The sequence below is a fragment of the Synchiropus splendidus genome, chromosome 19, assembly GCF_027744825.2.
Source record: "Synchiropus splendidus isolate RoL2022-P1 chromosome 19, RoL_Sspl_1.0, whole genome shotgun sequence".
Lineage (NCBI taxonomy): Eukaryota > Metazoa > Chordata > Actinopteri > Syngnathiformes > Callionymidae > Synchiropus > Synchiropus splendidus.
This window is the reverse complement of record NC_071352.1, coordinates 15,121,040-15,140,155: the sequence shown is the minus strand read 5'-3', so window position 1 is coordinate 15,140,155 and position 19,116 is coordinate 15,121,040. Positions and strand designations below refer to the sequence as shown.

At 52.8% G+C, this 19,116-nt stretch overlaps 2 protein-coding genes across 5 annotated transcripts; both read right to left on the bottom strand.

The window, feature by feature from the left end:
* Positions 1-287: 287 nt before the first annotated feature.
* On the bottom strand, positions 288-3,150 carry kpna2 (karyopherin alpha 2 (RAG cohort 1, importin alpha 1)). Of its 2 annotated transcripts, none has more exons than XM_053850721.1 (11): positions 3,099-3,150; positions 2,842-2,943; positions 2,631-2,771; positions 2,420-2,508; positions 2,080-2,348; positions 1,912-2,006; positions 1,422-1,685; positions 1,127-1,360; positions 784-966; positions 543-692; positions 288-473 (listed from the first exon to the last, which is right to left on the bottom strand). In XM_053850721.1, exons 2-11 carry the CDS (start codon positions 2,896-2,898, stop codon positions 384-386), a joined length of 1,572 nt encoding a protein of 523 aa, XP_053706696.1. In that variant the 5' UTR covers positions 2,899-2,943; positions 3,099-3,150; the 3' UTR covers positions 288-383. The 2 variants fall into 2 exon arrangements, with proteins under 2 accessions (XP_053706696.1, XP_053706697.1); XM_053850722.1 differs by having other exon boundaries at positions 3,103-3,125.
* A 531-nt stretch (positions 3,151-3,681) lies between these two features.
* On the bottom strand, positions 3,682-19,040 carry LOC128750528 (nucleosome-remodeling factor subunit BPTF-like). 3 transcript variants are annotated; one of them, XM_053850711.1, is made up of 31 exons: positions 18,313-19,040; positions 16,664-17,486; positions 15,818-16,038; positions 15,296-15,466; positions 15,091-15,225; positions 14,868-15,020; positions 14,734-14,804; positions 14,067-14,416; positions 13,865-13,996; positions 13,669-13,798; positions 13,465-13,600; positions 13,191-13,406; positions 11,953-13,126; positions 11,729-11,853; positions 11,539-11,667; positions 11,325-11,475; positions 11,144-11,264; positions 10,840-11,077; positions 10,642-10,772; positions 10,493-10,574; positions 10,260-10,420; positions 9,242-10,184; positions 7,899-9,088; positions 7,088-7,167; positions 6,795-7,020; positions 6,250-6,728; positions 5,943-6,116; positions 5,691-5,883; positions 5,458-5,542; positions 5,194-5,380; positions 3,682-4,810 (listed from the first exon to the last, which is right to left on the bottom strand). In XM_053850711.1, the coding sequence occupies exons 1-31, from the start codon at positions 18,815-18,817 to the stop codon at positions 4,795-4,797; spliced, it is 8,928 nt and encodes a 2,975-aa protein (XP_053706686.1). In that variant the 5' UTR covers positions 18,818-19,040; the 3' UTR covers positions 3,682-4,794. The 3 variants fall into 3 exon arrangements, with proteins under 3 accessions (XP_053706686.1, XP_053706684.1, XP_053706685.1); XM_053850709.1 differs by having other exon boundaries at positions 3,682-4,099; XM_053850710.1 differs by having other exon boundaries at positions 3,682-4,099; positions 14,734-14,801.
* Positions 19,041-19,116: the final 76 nt, after the last annotated feature.

The following is a 19,116-nucleotide window of genomic DNA, read 5'->3' as shown; positions in this document are numbered from 1 at the left end:
TATAACGTCACAAACCTGTCTGGCTCATCAGTGACCCCTAGTGGGGAGCACGGTAACTCTCCACAACTGTTTCTGAAAACCTATTTTAAATTAAATTTTATATTTTTGGAAAATCAACAGGTAATTTCCTTGGTCTGAGCTTAACACATCATTTGAGTCTTGACGATTTTCATTCCAAAATACATGTTCGGTGGATTTAGTTTTCGATTGCATTTCCTCCCACCAGCCTTGGACAACTCAAGTCTCGTGAACAGAAAACCTTCCACCGTGTTTCAGTGATATGATAGAAACTTTATTCACAGTATTACAGAAACATTAAAAACCAGTGGGACACAGACGACAGCAGAAGAGGAACAGAACAAACACAGACAGCAGAGGGGGCTCTAGAAGTTGTAAGTGCTGGGGTTGTCACTGATCTGGAATTGGTAGCATTCAGAGGTGGACTCAGGGGCCAGTTCCTGCTGCTCACCGTCCTGTAGTGAGAGGAGAGAGGGTTAACAGGCGGCGGGGAGAGCGGCAAGGACTGGCGACAGCAGACGTACATCTCCAGAGAAGTACTTCTCAATGATGTTCAGCGCCGCTTTGTAGACCAGCTCGTTCTCGTGAGACTGGAGCGCCTCAATCCTGTCCAGACCACCGCACTCCTCGATCATCAGGCTCAGCTTATCCGACTCTCCGATCTTATCTCCGGCCTGAAGAGGAGAACACGTAAAACCCCACCCGGCTGCAGAGTCAGGGTCTCACAGTGGAGACCACCTACGTAGGGGTGTAGAAAAGACATACCAGGAAGATGTTGGTGATGGCATCCAGGATGACGAGGATGGTCTTGCTGTCTTTGGAGGACAGCAGGTTCAGGAGAGGGTCCAGAACATTGGACTGGACCAGACAGACCACCTGCTCCACAGTGCCGCCACTGGTGAAGTTGGTAACTGCCCAAACAGCCTCTTTCTGAGTCTTGTAGTCACCCTGCAGGAGGAAAGTCAGAGACGGGTTTAACAGGAGACACCAGTGCCGACCCATAAACACCACAGCACCAGAACCATCAACATTTCCTATCAAAGTCTAACCTGCCTTCAATACTAATCACTCATCACCTGCTGAAAATAAAGAGTGAATACAGCCGTACCCGAGCCAGAACATGGATGAGGTGTGGGACAAGACCAGCGTTGATGACCTCCTGGATCTGGGTCTCCCGCCCAGCTGTGATGTTGGACAGAGTCCAGGCCGCCTCCTTCTGAATGTTAGCCTTGTTGTGACCCAACAAGGCTGGGAACATGGCAAGGGCGCCGGCATCCAGGACCGCCTGCGTCTGCTCATCTGTGCCGGTCACAATGTTGCCGATGGCACGTAAGGACGGGGTCTGGGGAGAGGGACCGTTAGAAACCTGGGGCGGGCCGAGGACTGGATCAGGGTGTACTCACAATGACGGAGAGTTCGCCGGAACCAAGGAGCTTGACCAGGCGAGGCACCAGACCAGTCTTCACCACCACCTCGATGCGGTCGTTGGAGCCGTCAGTCAGGTAGGACACAGCCCAACAGGCGTCAGCCAGAACCTCCCGGTCATCGTGGTGGAGCAGCCGGACCAGAACAGGCAGAATCTGCTGTATTGCTGCCATAGGAGGTGACGGGTTTTTGTTGCGGCAGAGATTCGACACGGTCCAGGTGATGTTTCTGAGGTAGCCAGGCTGCAGGGGAGCAGAGGTCATAAAAGGTCAAGCAAACTGACAAATTTGTTCTTGTAATGCATAAATTCAGTAAAAAAAAATAAAATAAATGTCAGTTGTTTCCCAACCAAAGCCCCACTTCATGACAGGGTCATGTGCTCCCTGTACACGGACCTAAAAGCAACACCTGGCGGCCAGATGAGGGTGTGCAGGCGGGTCTCACTACTACAGTTCTGGGAGTACTCACACTGAGCATGGAGAGGTCCGGGACGGCCAACAGGGTGAGCAGCGGAGCCACGGCGCCATGCTTGATGACCAGGTCCCTGAGCGCAGAGCCGTCACCTGGCGAACAAATCAAAGGGTCAGAAAAACCAGAACCAAGTCAAATCTGAGCAGCACTTGGTGGAGGCAGTACCAGCGATGTTGCCCAGAGCCCAGACGGCCTGCTCGCTGATGTGCTGGTGGGGGGAGGAGACGAGGCCGATGAAGGCCGGCACAGCGCCGCCCTGCACCACAGATGCCGTCTGGTCACAGGTGCCGGACGCGATGTTGGTCAGAGCCCACGAGGCCTCGAACTGGATGGGCGGGCACTGAGACAGCTCAAGAAAGGCCACAAATTTGGGGATGAGCCCTGCGCTGATGATCTGGTCAATGGGAGGATGTCTCTCACGGGAGAGTAGCTTCCTGCAGGAGACAGGGACTTGAGTAGGGATTCCTCAGGTCAAGGAGAGCCGGGCAGTGAGGGGACACATTACCGAGCGGCTTGTGTCGCCTGCAGCTGAGTCTCTGTGTTCCCACTGTTGACTCCAGCAAGGATCTCCTCCACAGTCCACTGCCGGGTAACCTGCGGAGCCACAAATGACAACTTGATGTTATTATTTTATTTCATTTCACTTCATTTTTTAAGGCAAATCCGCCAGGGAAAAATTGAGGAAGTGACATCAGGGATTGCCCAAGCAGTCTGACCTGAGAGTTCTGGCTTTTTTCCTGGAGAGGAGACGTCGCCTCGTCAGGAAACGCAGTAACATTCCTCCTCTTGAACATCTGGTCATCTTTCTTGGCCTTGCGCAGCTCCACGTTCACCTCCACCCTGCGGCGCCGCAGCTCCTGCGAGTCAGGCCACAGTCAGAACCCGCCGTCGACCACGCGATAAAGATGAAAAGTCGTCTCAACTCACGCCGGCATCCTTGCCCTTGTTCTTGAACTGGTTCAGGCGAGCGCTGTTCTCGGACATTTTCTCGGGAGGAAGTTTCGAGAAGTGAGGAGAAAAAAAACGGTCCTGGAAGACAAAGTGCCATGTCGTTAGCTCACCGCAGGCAGCCGATTAGACCCTTACACACCACAAACATTCAGCCACAAAATCAAAAGAGAAGCCAACAACGTATCACTGATGAGCCATAAGCATATCTGAAGACAGACAAGTGACACTCTTACCTACTTGTCAGTCAGGAGTTGTGTGCCGAAAGTGCCGCAAAGACCTTTAAATTCCTGCAATGATGCATCCTGATTGGTCCGTTTGAGCGAGAGCATCCAATTCTTCTCGCTGATTGGTCCTTTTGAAAAATCATAGCGCGGACAGAAGTGACGCCACCTCTCGCGAGATGTGCGATTTCCTTCAAAAAACATGCGGAGGAAACGTTGAACAACGTGGTGTTAAAATGTGGTCGAACTGCAGAAAGCAAAGGTTTTATTCAACCAAAAGTCGAAGTGAATCAAAACGTTTATAAAAGTTCAATCAAAAAAGCAGAAAAAACACACGGAGTGGTCAACTGAGGTACATGAACCACGGCCCCGCCCCCAGCTGGAGGCTGCACAAACATGACTTTTGACCTCGAGCCATGATCTCACATTTTTAAGGGCTTTTAAACCCAAAGAGACTGGTTTGGATTTCAATAGGACAATAATTTGCCATCATTTGGAAGCATTTCAGACGTACTGCAGAACATAAGATGCTAGTTTAAAATAATTGTTCTCAGTTTAGTCTAGTCTAGTCTAGTTATACACAGTCACACACATATCAGTCTTTCATATTTTATTAAGTTCCATAAACATCAATAATTCTTCAGTTGTGATACAAAAAAATTAAAGAAATCAAGTCGACAGTTTTTTGTACAAACACACTGAATCCTTACGGCCGGCGTCGCCACAGCGAAGCCCACGTAGCTTATTACTGCACTCAGGTAGACGGTCTCTGCTCCGGAACCGGGCGTCCTACCTCCTCGGACTATATAACAGCGAGCGGAAAACCCAAGAAACACTTTTGAAGACGACAAAAAAAGGCAGATGGAAGTTTGAGTCTTTTCTTCGAGGTAAACTGTTCTGATCGGCCCGCCAGGAACTCCGGTCCGGTCCGTAACAAAGGTCCCTATGAGAGTTGGACAGACCGGTGGCTACGAGTCTAAGAGGCCGGAGACTGAAGTTTGTTGTTATGAGACCTGGACGGGAGAGAGGGACAGTTGAGAACCCTCAACACCAAAGTCTATAGGACGACCGGGCACGCGGCAGCCATGTTGATCTGAGCCATTGCTTTTACTCTGCTCCAGACCGAGTCACGTTTGTGGAAACTTGTGAGTCAGAAGCTTCTTTTTGGGAGTGCTGCTGTGTTCATTTGCTTGTGACCAGGTCAGGAGGACATCCTCACTCAAGCCATGACACAGACTCACATTCATCTCAATTCAAGATGAATTTCTTCTTTCAATGTAATTGTGTCTGAACAGTTTCTTCCACAGTCGCTTGTTGAAATCTGCTTGAAAGTGTTATCGGACAACAGCTTGCTTGCTCATCATTTTTACCACACGTCTGTCACTCTGTTTAAACAACGTTTCACTTTGAAACGGCTGAAGAGAACTTGGGTTTATGAGTTGACTTGAATGCAACATGAACTGAACAAAAACATCTGGAGAATAAAATCTGATTAAAAGTTTGAACTTCCAGACGAGATTAAAACAACTTTCTTAAAACCTAAACAAGAACATGACTATGCGTTATTTCGGATGCTCGGTCATGATGCGCCAACATGGCTGCCGCAGTGGCGTCAGTTCTGATGGACCTATTTTTAAGTGCTCGTGTGTGTGTAGGAGTTAGTACGAGAGATCCCAGCCGCCGGTCCGCCCCGGCTAGCCAGGCCCCTCTAAGAGCCAGACAATCTGCAAGACAAGAAGATGGATGGAGCTGATCAGATCTCATGCAGCAGCACAGACAGATGAAATGCACCTACACAGGGCGACGTAATGTCACAACAACAACAAACATTTCTGGAGGTGAAGTTTCCAAACCGACTGAGGACAAACATTGAAATAAATCAGGACGTTTACAGAAAAGCTGGACAGAAAACTGTTATTTTTCAAACCAGTAAAAACCAGTAAACTTCACTCAGAAAACATGCCAGACGGGTGTCACATGATCCACCATGTCAGCCATGTGACACGCAGACAGACGGCGCTCATGTCTGGATCGTGATCAAGCAGCAGGGCAGAACATGAATATCGGAAGCGGCCTTGCCGGCCTCTGAGCAGCCCACCGGACTCACCTGCTGCCTTTGAAGCTCTTGAGCTTCTGGACGAAGAAGGCCTCGAGGACCTCGGCACACTGGAAGAACGGCGTGTCGTTGGGGTTGTAGTATCGACAGTTGTCGAAGACTTTGGTGACGTCGGCGACAAACTCGGTCAACTTGTTGTAGTGCCGCTTCTGTAGACGGAGGTCCATCGTGGAGAAGTCTGGCAGGGGAGGATGATGAGGGGGGATGTGAGGAGGAGGAGAAAAGATGACATGAGGAGGGAGGGGCAAGTCTCACCCATAGGCTCCTTGATGACCCGGTAGTAGTCAGGCGCGTCGTGCGGGTCCACAGGTTCCAAGAAGGGCCAGGCCATTTTGTGAGACTGAAGAAAGACCAGATCCACAATAAGCAACAGATGACTCACAGCCAGATCATTACGACCATCTGCTTTCGCACAGTAGCTGTCTGAGAGGCTCTGAAGCAGGTGGAAAAAGCATGTGGTCATAATGTTATTCCTGCACCAGACAGACCTGTAAGGAGCGCAGTATTCTCTTCAGACCCTCGTAGTCCTTGTCTGTGAGCGGTGTGAGGACCGTCATGGCGTCCTCGGTGGACTGGCACTGTGGGCAAACGTAGACGTCGATGTGCGTGGCCTCGCTCTGCAGGATGCCCACACAGCGCCCGTGGTACCAGTTCTGGCAGCGGTCGCAGCCGATGTAGAACCTGCAGAGTCAGGCAAAGGTCAGACTTGAGGGGAGAAGTTCTGGGGGAGCTAGACGTACTGGGACTCGTCGTAGGGCGTCCTGCAGATGCAGTAAAGCTCCTCGCCGGAGCCCTCTTGGGCTCGTCTGCAGTCGTTGCACACAAAGTCTTCCAGCTTCTTGGCTTCCTTCTCTGTGATGCCCACGCAGGCTCCGTGGAACCAGTTGGAGCAGAGATCACAGCCGATGTAGAACCTGAGGGGACACATGAGTCAGTGTGGGATGGTTTTGCACATCTTCCTTTGCGTTTGACAATATCATTTTCCACACTACCAACAGCAAAAGCAGGAGCGCCACGTTATGGGCAGCACGCCTCGGTTGGACTCACTTGGACTCGTCGTAGGGGGTCTTGCAGACGCAGTAGAGCTTGTTGTCCTTGTGGTCTTTTGAGGTCGACGCCGGTTTCTTCTTCTTCTTATGTTTAGACGAGCTGGCGTCTCTCTCCTGGTCTCTGTCCCGGTGCCGCTCCTGGTCCTTCTCCCGGTCTCTGTGCCGTTCCCTCTCCTTCTCCCGGTCTTTGTCTTTGTCCCGATATCTGTCCCGGTCTTTGTCTCTGTCCCGCTTCTTGTCCCTGTCGTGATGTCTCTCGCGGTCTCTGTGCCGCTCTCTGTCCCGGTCCTCATCCCTCTTCCGTTTGTGTGTCGAGGAGGAAGACGTAGGGTGGACACTGTGCGTTGACGGATGTGCGGAGTGGGATGAGTGCGAGGACTTGGGTGCCACCTTCAAAGTCGCTGCCGCCTGAGCGATGGCCGTGCGAGCCTTCTCCTTCTCCTTCTGCAGCCGAGCGATGTCCCGCCTCAGTTCATCCTGAGACAGACGGGCACAGTGAGGAACCAACCTGAGGTGAGCAGCGAGGACTGGGGCCACGCCTACCTGGACCTGCAGCTGCAGCTCTTTGTCCAGCAGGGCGCGTTTCTTGAGGATCTCAGACTTCAGCTGCTCCTTGTGCTTGTAGAGCAGCGCGGTGAGCTTGGTGGCGTTTTGCCGTGAGCGCTTCTGCTCCACCACCTCTTCTTTCCGGCGCCGCCTCGCTGCCTGCTTCTCGTCCTTCTCGATCTTGTCCAGCAGGAACTTCATCACCTGGTTGCACACTATCATCCTGGAGCACAGACATGGTCAGAGAGCAGTTGGACCAGGACATGCTATGTTAAGAGTCAGAACCTGACCTGTGGTTCTCCTCGCGCTCGGCAGCGGCCTGACTCTTTTTCTGCCTCAGAAGCTCGGCTGCTGGACTCTTTGGTGACACCTACACAAGGGGACAGGAAGTGTGAGCGACAGACTTTGGAAACCCTGAGTGCTAAGGCCTTTAAAATCAACAAGCAGATAGTGACAAAGGAAACAATTCACAGAAATTTCTAAAATATATAAGAATCTGAGACAGGGGTCTCAGTATTCGACAATATACATTAAGGAAAAATGGGGAAATGAAATGAAAATCCAGATTACAAATGAGGAGCGGATGGCATACCATGGGAAAGTAAGGTTAAATATTTGCGAAATACTGGAGAATATGTGAACAAAAAAGATGTGTACTTATTGAGCATATTGTTGATTGGATACAACAAAGTAGAGGCACCAACTGTGAATGACTGGATAAATATTGTGAAGGAAATATATGACATGGAAAGGATGACCTTTAAACTCCAACTGAAAGAAGAGATGCTCATGGACACTTGGAGAAAATGGAAGATTTTTGAAACTTCAGTTGAGACAGGAGTAAATTGGTAACACATGAGACTGAAGGACTCGGCATATAACCATAATTAACATAACAATCTCAACCTTTTTTGTAATTTTCTTTTCTTTTCCATTATTATCTTATATTGTGTGGTTTTATATATACAGGAAAGTATACTGTCTTTGAATTGGCAATTGCCACTTGTATTTTGAAAACTTAATAAAAATGTCAGTATTAAATAAAAAAAAAAACAAAAAACAACCACATATTGTCCAAGAGGTGCATGAAACCTGACACACCTGTTTCTGGGGCCCCTCACTAGAACAGGCTTTCTGCAGACTCCGGTCCTTCTGGTCCCTTTTTGTATCGAGCTGCTTCTTCTTCTTTGGTGGCTGTTGTTGTTGTTGTTGTTGTTGTTGTTGCTGCTGCTGCATCCTCTGGATCTGCTCCTGCACGCCCACTGGCGCCTGTATCGTCACCATGTTTTGGATCTGGTGTGTCTGGATGGGACCGCTCGTCTGCTGGATCTGGATGGGCAGCTGCAGTTTGATCTGCTGTGGCATGGAACCCCCCTGCTGCTGGGCCTGGAGCTGGGCCTGGATCTGTGCGGCTACGTGAGCCGGCAGAGCCGACAGCAGCTGGACCGGCTGCTGAATGCTCGGTACCGTGATGAGCTGGTGTCTGATCGGTGACTGGACCTGAATCTGGGGTTGTGCCTGAACTGGACTTGGAGCCTGAGGCTGGAACTGGACCTGGAGCTTGGCCTGGACTTGAGGTTGTGTTTGGACCTGCAGCTGCTGCTGCACTTGGGGGGTTGGGGGAGAGTGGACTTGAAAATGAGGCTGACTCTGGACTTGGCCCTGCTGCGGAGTGTGAGGAGGGTTCTGTTGCTGAAACTGGACTTGAACCTGGGCTAACGGAGTCTGTATCTGAGGCTGAATTGGAACCGGATGCTGGCTCTGGGTTTGTGCTTGCAGTGCACCGGGAACTTGAGGGTGGACGTGTCCTGAGGTCTGGACCTGGGGCTGCGTCTGGAACCGTATGTGAGGTTGGATGTGAGCGAGGGGCTGGACCTGTGTCGTGGGCTGAGCTTGGAACTGGACTCGGATCTGGGGGTGGACCTGTGACTGGGGCTGGATCTGCGCGTGTGGCATCTGCTGCAACTGACCAAAGTTTTGGACCTGAATTTGGGCTCTCATCGGTGTCTGAGGCTGGGGCTGCAGTGGGGCTGCTGGGGGTCTGACCGGCGTGACCACAGTGGACACGGGCAGTCCGGTCATGTGAACCTGCACCGCTGAGACGGGAAGGTGAGACAACTGTGGGATGGAACCAGAACCTGGGCTCTGGAACTGTGCCTGAGACTGAGGGGAGAGAGGAGTCTGGGAGGCGGGGTCTTTTGAGGTGGGTGTGGGTCCAGGTGACTGGATCAGTGGTGCCACCTTCTGGGGTGACAAGGAGGGATTCCGGGCCCCTGACTGGTCCAGGAGAGCTGCAAGAGGACAAGAACATGTCAGAACCAAACACTGTCATAAATCTTTGGGCGACCACTTCACTTGGTCACGTTCCATTTGTGCGTTCATCATCAGCGTCTCAGTTTTTTGAAGGTTTTCTGTGTTCATGTGTCAAAGGTGGCAGTGGGTACCTGGCACTGACGGTGTGGTGGAGGTGGCTGTGACGGGGGTCACCACGGCTGCAGCCACGGCAGCATGAAGAGGAGCAGGAGTGGTGTCCTGGACTGGTGCCAGAGGTTTGGCTGAGGGTGGAATGAGCACGTGGGATGAAGCGACCGCCAGGACCGGGGTGGAGACGGGTGCGAGGGCCGGGGTCGGCGCAGGGACTTGGGAGGGCAAAGAGTGTGTTATTTGTGTCGGAGTGTTGACAGACACCACTGCAGAGCTGACTTGAATCTGGGCCGGGTGTCGGGCAAAGGTCGTCGTGTGGACATGGGATGGTGTCGGAGCCAGACTGGAGAGGGGTGTGGAGCTCTGTGCTGGGAATGAGGCCGGGGCTTGGACATGAGTGGTGACCAGGGCAGCGTTAGACAGGACAGGTTGTGCTGGAGCCAGAGCGGGTGTGGGGGAGGAGACCCCGGGTTGTGGGCCCACCAAAGCTGCTGGCGCATGGGTGAAAAAGTGGTTCTGAGTGGTCACTGCGGACTGGTGTGTTTGTACAAGGGTCTGTGCAGAACCTGGGTCCTGTGGCACCACTGCAGGCGCAATGTGGGTCTGAACTGAAATCGGTGGAGGATTCTGCTGCAGAGGTGCTGGGACAGGCGCGGCCATCTGGGTCTGGGTGATACCCGAGGGCGTGGTCTGGACCTGAGCCCTGGGCTGGATGGGGGTAGGTGCAGTGTGGATGGCGGTGGGCTGGGGTGGGGGAATGGTGGCGGGGACAGCGGTGGACACCGGGGACGTTTGCAGAATGGGGGTGAAGAGGAAGCGCTGGACTTGACCGTTGGGCATCGCCGCTTGCATGAGCTGCTGCCCTGGACCAGGGACAACCGAAACTCCCTGTGGGATGATCTGTAGCTGGCCCTGGGTCTGGCCCTGACCCTGGATCACTACCGTTAAACCTGGGTTACCCCCCTAAAGAACAAGAGCAGACAGTGTTGATCCAGCAGCAGACTTGAATAGAACAGATCAGGACAGAACCGGCCTGACCTGGGCACTCTGGGTCAGCTGCATGAGCTGAGCCATCGTCAGCTTGACTTGACCCTGCTGTGGCCGGGCCGGCTGAGGGGAGGCCCCCACAGGTTGGGCGGGTCCAGTTTTCTGAGCAGTAGTGGCTGGGACAGAGGAGCCACAGACCACCTGCTGAGGGCCTGGAACAGACGGAGACCAACTTTGAGAAGGAGCTATGGGACAATGACTCTGGGACAGTGTTTGGCAGATACCTTGTTGAGCAGGACCTATAGCAGGAGACACAGACACCTGGGGGGCCGTGCTGCCCTGGGTCAGTCCTCCAACTCGGGCGGGCTACAAAGAAAGAACCCACATCAGCTACAACCTCATGAAAGTCCTCTTACCAAGCGTAGGTGGAAACCTGGTTCTGGGGCGATGAGGCAGAACTGGAGGCTCTGAGGTTCAGGTTGCCAGTGGTGGGGTGCAGCGTGCTGTAGGTTCGCAGGTTGGCCGGAGGTCCGGATGGAAAAATACTTTGGACCTTCTGCTCACCTGCAGTGCAGATCCAGTTGACACAACAGTTCTGACAAAAGCACCCGGGTCTTGTCTGGACCCTCACCTGTGCTGCTGCTGCTGGACTGTCCTTGTTTGACCCAGGATGCAAAGGACTGGTGAAAGTTTTTGTCCTGCTGCAGTGGGACAGAAGAGCTCAGCTTGGAGGCCAGGACCATTTTTGTCCCAGGTGTGACAGTGCTGGGCCTCTGTTGGGATGGAGGAGTGCAGAGCAGAGTGGAGACGGCGCTTGTGGGGGTGGAGAGAGGCGACGGCGTGATGGGTTTCGGCAGCTCCAGGCGTTTCTGACAACAAGCGACAAAACATGAGGACCCGGCGCAAATCCAGGTCCGGTCTTTGTCCAGACTTGCCTGCTGGGCAGCCAGGCGAGCCTGCTTCAGCTGGTTCTCCAGGTGGGCCTTAACCTCCTCTGCAGTCTTCAGACTATTGGACTTGGATGAGTCGATGCCTTGAGCCTTCTCCTTCTCCAGCCTGCACAGAGAGCCCGAATCAGTCCTTGACTCCTCAACAAGTCAACCTGAGATCCTGCACCTTTCAGCAAAAGCCCTGATCTCCCACAGCTCCAGATCCTCCTCAGGAACCCAGGTCTCCACCGCGACAGGACCAAGCTGCTTGACCGGCTCCTGCTTCTTGGGCCTCAACGCGCTAGAGCGCAAACCCTTCCTCTGCGGGGTTGGGGTCTCTGATGGGACACGGTCAGACTGGTCAGATGAGAACCTAAACTAATGCTAACTCTAACTGGTACCTTTGGGGGTGTCCCGGTTTCCCAGAGGACAGATGATCTTCCTGATGCAGTATTCTGATCGGATGCCGTGCGGCTCCACGTCTCTTCTCCTGATGATCTCGGTGGTGATGATGTCGGTTTCCGTCGTTTCTGTAGACCAACAGGACAAGTAAAAAGCAGGTTCCGAGGAAAGTGATCCAAAGCATCTTACTCTTGCGAGTGGTCCCGACACCAATGGGGGCCTTGACCGCCATGTCGTCCCAGCGCAGGCAGGCCCACAGCAGCCGCAGCATCAGACCTACTCCCGCCAGAGACCTCATGGTCTGCAGACGGTACCTGGACACAGAGTCATTCGTCACTGACCCAAGTAGTCCACCACCACACCACAAGGCTAGCATGGAAGTGCAAGCTAGTGCAGACGGTGATCTGACTGACCTCCAGGTGATGCCGAAGGTGGGTCTTGGTGAGGGGTAAGGCCAGATATCAGGAGCAGGTTTAGCGTTGTAGTTGAAGATGGGAACCTCCCTAATGCCCGCCCGCCTGGCGAGACGCTTCAGGTCATCGTTGGGGAGAATGAAGATGCTCCTCTTGCTGCTCTTCGTGACAAACTTGCGGTAGGAAGGCAGCGCCGTCCCGGACCGAGATTTTTTCGACTTGGAGAACTTAAGAAGGCTGACTCTGTCTTTGGTGGTGTACTCCTTGCTGATGGTGGTGGTAGTGCAGCTGGTGGTTCTGGTCTTCTGGGTCACAGTGGTACCTGGGGTCATGCTTGAATTAGAAGCACTAACAGAGGCAACACTTTCGGTTTTGTTTGTGTGGATCGGGGCAGAATCTGGAGACTGGGTCTTGCAGCTCAGAGTACCGTCATGGTTTACGTTGGAACTGAAAGAACATCTGCTCTCCACCACATGGTTCTCCAACTTTGGAAGCTTGAGCGGAGGAGGATGATCTCCATCGGACACGTCGTTCTGATCCATGTTCCCGTTCACCAGCGACTTTAGAGGATCCTTCAACTGATCTGCCGGTTTGGAGTCTGCAGTGTCCCCGTTCACCTGCACGCCAGTCTTGTCTGGATGCTCTTCGACGTGCGTCATCTCCATCTCCTCATGGCTGCGTTTCTTGGTACTCTCAGTCACTTGGCCCACGCTGGGTTTGGGCTCAGGTACACAGTCATTGACGAGTCCATCGCTGATCAAGGAGCCACCATTAAGTTCTTTGTGGTCCTCTGAAGGGTTCCCCGTCTGTTCCGGACCAAAGTCTAGCTTTTTAACCACCGGGTCGCTCTCCTCCTTCTTGACAGTCCCAGGCTGCACCTCTGAAGGCGCTTCAGTCTTCACTCTGCCCGGAGTCGTGGCCGCAGACATTCTGGACAGCAGCGCTGCCTGTCTCAGCCGCTCCAGTCTCTGCTTCTCTTCCAAGGTGAACTGTTTGACCCGCCGCTCCAGCAGTCCGTCCAGCTTGCAGGGCTTCACCTTCTTCTTGTAGGCAGTGCGCAGCTGGAAGCCTTCGCTGACGTTGACCACGTCATAGAAGATCTTGGAGGAGGCCGGCTCCTCCTGCTGATTCAGCGGGACAGACTCTTGTTTGGTCGGCTGCACGGCTGACGAGTCTACACAAGAAGAAAACGCAACGTCAGGAAGGTAATATGGCAGTAGATTACACCGACGTCACACCTTCTCCTGGCACAGCTGTAACAGAGTCATGGTCAGTTTCCATCTTCTCCTCTTCATCATTGGTTTTCTCCTTCTCTGCATGTCCATTCTCAGCAGGACTCTCAATCGTCACATCCTCCCCATTAACTCCAGCCGTTTCCTCTTCCAGCATGATCCCAGGATCGTTTTCTTTCTTCTCAAGTTGAACTTTAGACGCTTCCTGCCTGGTTTTAGATGCTAAAAACAAATGGAAATGAGCTTCAGAGAGCAGCAGTGCGGACTGTGAGACACAAACCGTCCAGGTCCCTGCGGTAGTTGACGTTGGTATTTCCTGGCAGCCGAGGAACGAAGCGTGGGACGTGGGTCTTGCTGACCCAGCTCCAGCCACCATACCCGGTCACCCGGTACTCCTCCCCCTTCTGCTTCCAGACCTGTGCATGGACTGTGCTTTAGGCAAGATTCTTGCCTCAGAAACACACACCCCTCCCGGCTGGTTTACCTGGTGCTTGATGGGAATAGTGTACTTCACCCAGGTGGCCTGCTGGAGCGTCTCTTCATCCTCCAGCTTCTTCTCCCGCTTCTTCACCTTCTCCTTCTCCTCACGCTCCATGGAGGTCATGCGGTGAAGCCTGCAGCCGAAAATGGAATCACAACCCACCACAGTGCAGGACGTGAGGAGTCGTGGAGGACACTACCTGGTGTGCCCTAGAGACTCCTTCCAGACAGGCAGCGTGACCACAGGTTTAATGGCACACTCAAGGATGGCTAGTGCCAATGCAAACTCTCGGGCCTTGCTGCACATCTGCACCGCTTTGTTCCAGTTGGTTCTGGTGGGAACAAGAAGATGAAGCACCAGCAGAGTTCCACCAGAGAAAGTTCTCTGGACGGGCCCAGTACCTGTGTGAGGCCCAGTTGGGGTGCATGAAGGGGGGTGGGACGTTGGTCTCCAGCTGGATGATGGTGAGACGCAGGGTGCTGACTGTGACGCCCCGCGACCCATAGACGACGCCGTTCCACTTGAACTCTGAGGCGGTGGTCAGGCTGAACTTGTGGGACAGGTGCCGTCTCTTGTCGTGGTCCTCGCGGTGCTGGTGCTTGTTGAGTGCCAGTACGTTGGTGCTGTACTGGTTATGGTAGACCCGGTACTTTCCCTCCTGACCCAGTTTGAACAAGCCCTGAGCCGCGGGGGGTTCTCGCCTGAACAAGCTGAGAAACGATGCTTCAGAGTCTGAACGTGAAGGTGACGACTGAAACACAGAGAAACAACCAAGTCAATCCTTGCTGTATAGTTTTATTAAAGAGAAAATGAATAAGAGGATGAAAAGGAGTTGAAAACAAAACTTCATATAAATGACAAAAAGACAAAAAAGACAAAAAATTCTTTAAATGAAACTTCTTTAAATGATGATTGGAAAATAAAGAAAAACGGTTAGTTGTTGCCAAATAAGTATTGTATATATTGGGTGCAATTGGACAGCAGGTGGCAGTAGCATCACCAAGCTCCAAAAACACAGGAGGCCCAGAAGCTGTTGGTAGCAATACCACAGAGAATCTGAGCGCTCACCTCTTTGCTGCCTATGGTGGGCGGTTGGTTCGAGTCCTGGCCAGCCTTGCTCATCTTCAGGTTGTACTCTTCTGTCAATCGCAGCACACTTCACGTTAGACAACTGTCATGAGAATCACAGCCACGGTTGCTACCTGTCCCGTCCTGGCTGGTGAAGGACGAGTGTGAGGACGGGTCGTGCAGGTCCGGCGGCTCCGCACTCCTGGAGCGGGACTCTGGGTTCAGTTGGGTTTGTTCAGCTTTAGCTGCGAGGTGTTCCTTGTCACCACTGGACTTTTGGTCCTCAACTTCGAGGACAAGAGCAGAACAGTAAATTCTGTTAACAGTGCAACATGATGGAGCAGGATCTGCCAGTACCTCTCTGCTGCAGTGGCTCTGCAGGGGAATCCCCACCTTCCTGAGACTCTCCTTGTGACTCAGCCAGAACTGCTTCTGGGGCAGCTGAGCTGATGTTTGAGTCCCTTTCCTGCTCAGCAGGGGGCGCTGTGGGCTCTGTGGGATCGAGACCATTAACTCAACAGCTGGCACAGCGGGAGACAGTCAAGCTGATGAACAAGTCTACCTTCTGACACCTCCTCAGGCTGCGAGTCTTCGTGTCCTCCAGCCTGGAGCTCTGATCTCTCCTCAGCCGTGATGATGGTTCCAGCTTCAGCTTCCGACTTCAAAGCTGCTTCCTGCTGCTTCTTCTCTTCCTCCGACGCTCGACAGCTCTTCAGTCGCTCCATGATTTCTTCTACAAACAGGAGGGAGAAACGTTAACGGAGACACCGTGGTCATGCTGAACACAGAACACAGACGTTGGAATATGAGGTCAGAGAGCGAAGAGTGGTGCTGTGGAACCCCTCAGTCCCTGACACCTGACTCCACGCAGCTGTGTTCTCATTGTGGGTGCAGGAGTATGTTTAGGTCACATAAGCTGATCTCCATCAGATCAGAGAAGCAGGTGAGAAACCAGAGCACTGCCACAAAGATGGCAGCATCTCACAGCAGGTGCACACAAGCTGATACCGCTTATGTGTTGACGCTCCTCACTCGTCACCTATTTAGTTCCATCATCTGTACTGAAGTTCAGAAACACACTGACCATTAGAAGCAGTGAGGTAGGCTTTTGTGCTTCCACGTGCTTTGCTGGTCAGCTCCTCCGTGATGTCCATGTGAGCGTGAACTTCCTCCTTCATCTCCTCTAGAGTGGCGCAGAGGTCCATCTCCCAGTACTCCTTATCCAGAAAGAACATCAGCTCTTCCAGCTGACTTCTAGTGCTATAGTACCAGATCTTCTTCTTCTCGTGCTCGCCATCTTCCTCGCTGCAGGTGAGACAGAGGGAAGAAATAGACACGCGCTGATGAACACATGTATGAGGAGATTTAGATTCACTTTCAAAAACCTTTGTGTGACACAGGCAATATCACAGCAGCGGGTTTAATGCAGCAGTCACAGACAGTAATGGTGAGGAAGTCAAACCCTGAGATGAACATGCTGGAGACAAATGTATCTCTTTGAGGAACAAAGAAAGGAAAATTAAAGCATTGGTGAAAAGCTGTAACAAGCTGTAGCCATGATTCATGAAGCAGCTGGTGTGGAAAGTGTTTGAACATGACAGGACTGTGCTTCATCATACCAGCGTGACGCTTCATTATAGTACACAATGGGCAAGTATCAGTGAACAAAACCCTCTGCTTTTTAAGCTTCAATCGCTCAAGCGTGTTCAACAGCAGCCGAACATCAGTAAACACCTTCTGGCTTCCTTTCAAAATGGTCTTTTGAGTCTCACACTCTGTGAGATTATCTTCAACTTCATCGTTCACAAGCAATTCACAAGCAATCTACTGGTGTTCTGTCACACTGCCCAGCGAAAACTTCAGGTCCTACAGCAGGTGGTGTATATGCCATGAAAGTCAACAACAAGCCAATGACTAGGTCCAAACTTACACTATAATCCTTCTGTTTAGGAACCAGTACTTCCTCTGGTGCCGATCGTATCCAATGGGCTCCTGACGGATATAGGGCTTGTTCTTTTGCACCTCGGCCACGCAGTCCGTGACTCCAGGCACCTTGTGCGCCACGCAGATCTCACACTGCCACTCGTCCTCCGGGACCTCAGTGAGCGGAGGCTTCACACACTCCAGGTGGTAAACGGCCGAGCAGGTCTCACAGCAGAGCAGGTCGCCGAGCCGGTGGCACACGCGGCAGTGGTCGTCGTACTGCATGGCGCCATCTGACATCAGTTCCTCCCGAGCAATGTTGGTCGCAAGGAACTGATCCACCAGGAACTGAAGGACCCTGATCTTTGTTTCAAGCGGCCCATACGGATACTCATCCACCACCAGGTGACGCAAGACGTGGTGGTACTCTTTGTCACTTTCACAATAGGCCCGCAGCACCTCCGGCCACGTCATGCCATCGATGAAGTACAGAGTGGAATTGACACTGTCCTTGAGGTCGGCAGGTCCAAAGGTCGTGTTGGAGGTGTCCTCCTCACGCAGGATGGCCTTCAGCAGAGAGATGTGTGTCTCTGCTATTAAAGTGCACTGCTCCTGTCCTGTCAGGGCGGCGCAGAAATCCTCAAAGCGGAAGGGGGACAGCCGGAGCACAGTGCTGAAATTCCGCAGCACCTCATAGACAGAGATCGCATTCAGCAGTTCTTCATTAGGCACCAGGAGATCCTCGGAAGTCTTGGGAAGCTCGAGAGAGGGAACGTTTTTCTCCTCCAGAATAGGGGTTCGTGGCCGTGGAGCACGGCCTCTTTTCCTCCCTGAAAATGATATAAAGAAACGTGTCACTGTTCCATCCACAGCAGAGCGTTAATGTTCCAATGAGGCAGTCTGTTCTATGAGACCATAATTACAAACATTTGGCAACTTCAGGTCCCACTATTTCATCAGTTACCACTTGAATGTGCATCAATATGTCATGAGACACCTCAACAGACACGTTCATGAAAAAGAAAAAGAGGTGAGTTGCGACATCCTTGCAATCCCAGTTAGACAAGATTAATTGTGGTCCTAATGTTTATGCAGTGTCCTGCGAAATTCAGAAGTAATGGGACACAAGAATGTGAACATATCCCGCAGGTAAATGAAGACAGCGGCTCCCGTGATAGCTCAGATAGTTAGCGGTAACGAGGCTAAAAACAAACTCCAGCAATGTTAGTGAGACATTCCTCAGCCACACCATTAACATGAATTGTTGCGTTAAAATTTCAAAGATTACTAATTGACGTGTTCCGGTCTACTGTTTGAGCACTGAATGATTTTGGAAAACATCTGCATTGAGTCCTGTTTAGAGGTGTATTACAGGAGCTAATTGAATTGCTAATGTTAGCTAGTTAGCAGCTAACATTTTCCATTCCGAGTTTCCGAACGACCTGTCATCCGAAGCTGATGTGGGGGGTGTTTGAGAAGGAGGGGTGAGCTGTCAGGACTCGGGGGCACCAGGTCTGCAGGTGTCGGAGCACCGTCTCACCTGCAGGGCGCTCCGCGGCCTGCCTTCATTCACTCCACATTCTCCATTTTGAGCAATAATGTGAGCGCTTCCTGAGCGAGTGTGTTGTGCTCGCTCTCGGATGGAGTGTCGCCTACCCGGTGTGCTGGCGTGGCTCCTGAAGCTACTCTCGGTACAGTAGCTGGCATCATCCTCCACCTCCTCCTCTTCCTCCTCTTCTGCTCCAAGCACATCATCATCTTCCAGACAATCCGAATCCTCTTTCAGGGCCTCGTCCTCCTCAGACTGGGGCTCCTCTACGAACTCCTCAGACCTCAGGCTCACAGCATCGTCCTCCTCTTCGCTCTCATGGTCGTCGTACACCACCGCTTTGTAGGGAGCCGAGCGCCTTCCACCGCGACCCCCTCTACCTCTACCTCTGCCGCCTCTGCCTCGTCCCCTGCCCCGTGTTGACGGGATGGACCCCGCTTTCTTCTTTCTGTTCGGCTTGCTCGTCTCCCTCACGGGGCTGTCGGGCTCCTCATCCCCGCTGTCTCTCGCCCTGGGCTTGATATTCCTCCTGGGTCGCAGTCCGCGGGTGGTAGCAGGCGAGGGCTCCTCGGACGGCTGCGGTGCGGGCGGCCTGCCTCTCTTCCCTCTCATGATCGGCGATCGCTATTCTCTTACAATGCGAACTTCTGTGCGCGCGAGTGGCTGTCGCGGAGGCGAGCGAATGCGGCGCCCCCACGCAGCCGAAGCAGTGGGGGCCAAGACGGTGGGGGAAATCCAGTGATGCTCGCGGGTCTTGTCGGCGCGAGGTCTGGAAACGTTAGCCCGGTGTCTGCGCTGGCTGCTCACGGAGTCGCCATTTTTCTTCTGTGGCTGAACAAACAGCAGGCCCAGCAGCGCGGTCACGTGACTCCGCCGCCTGCAGCTCCGTGGCAACAAGAGTGAAGTTTCGT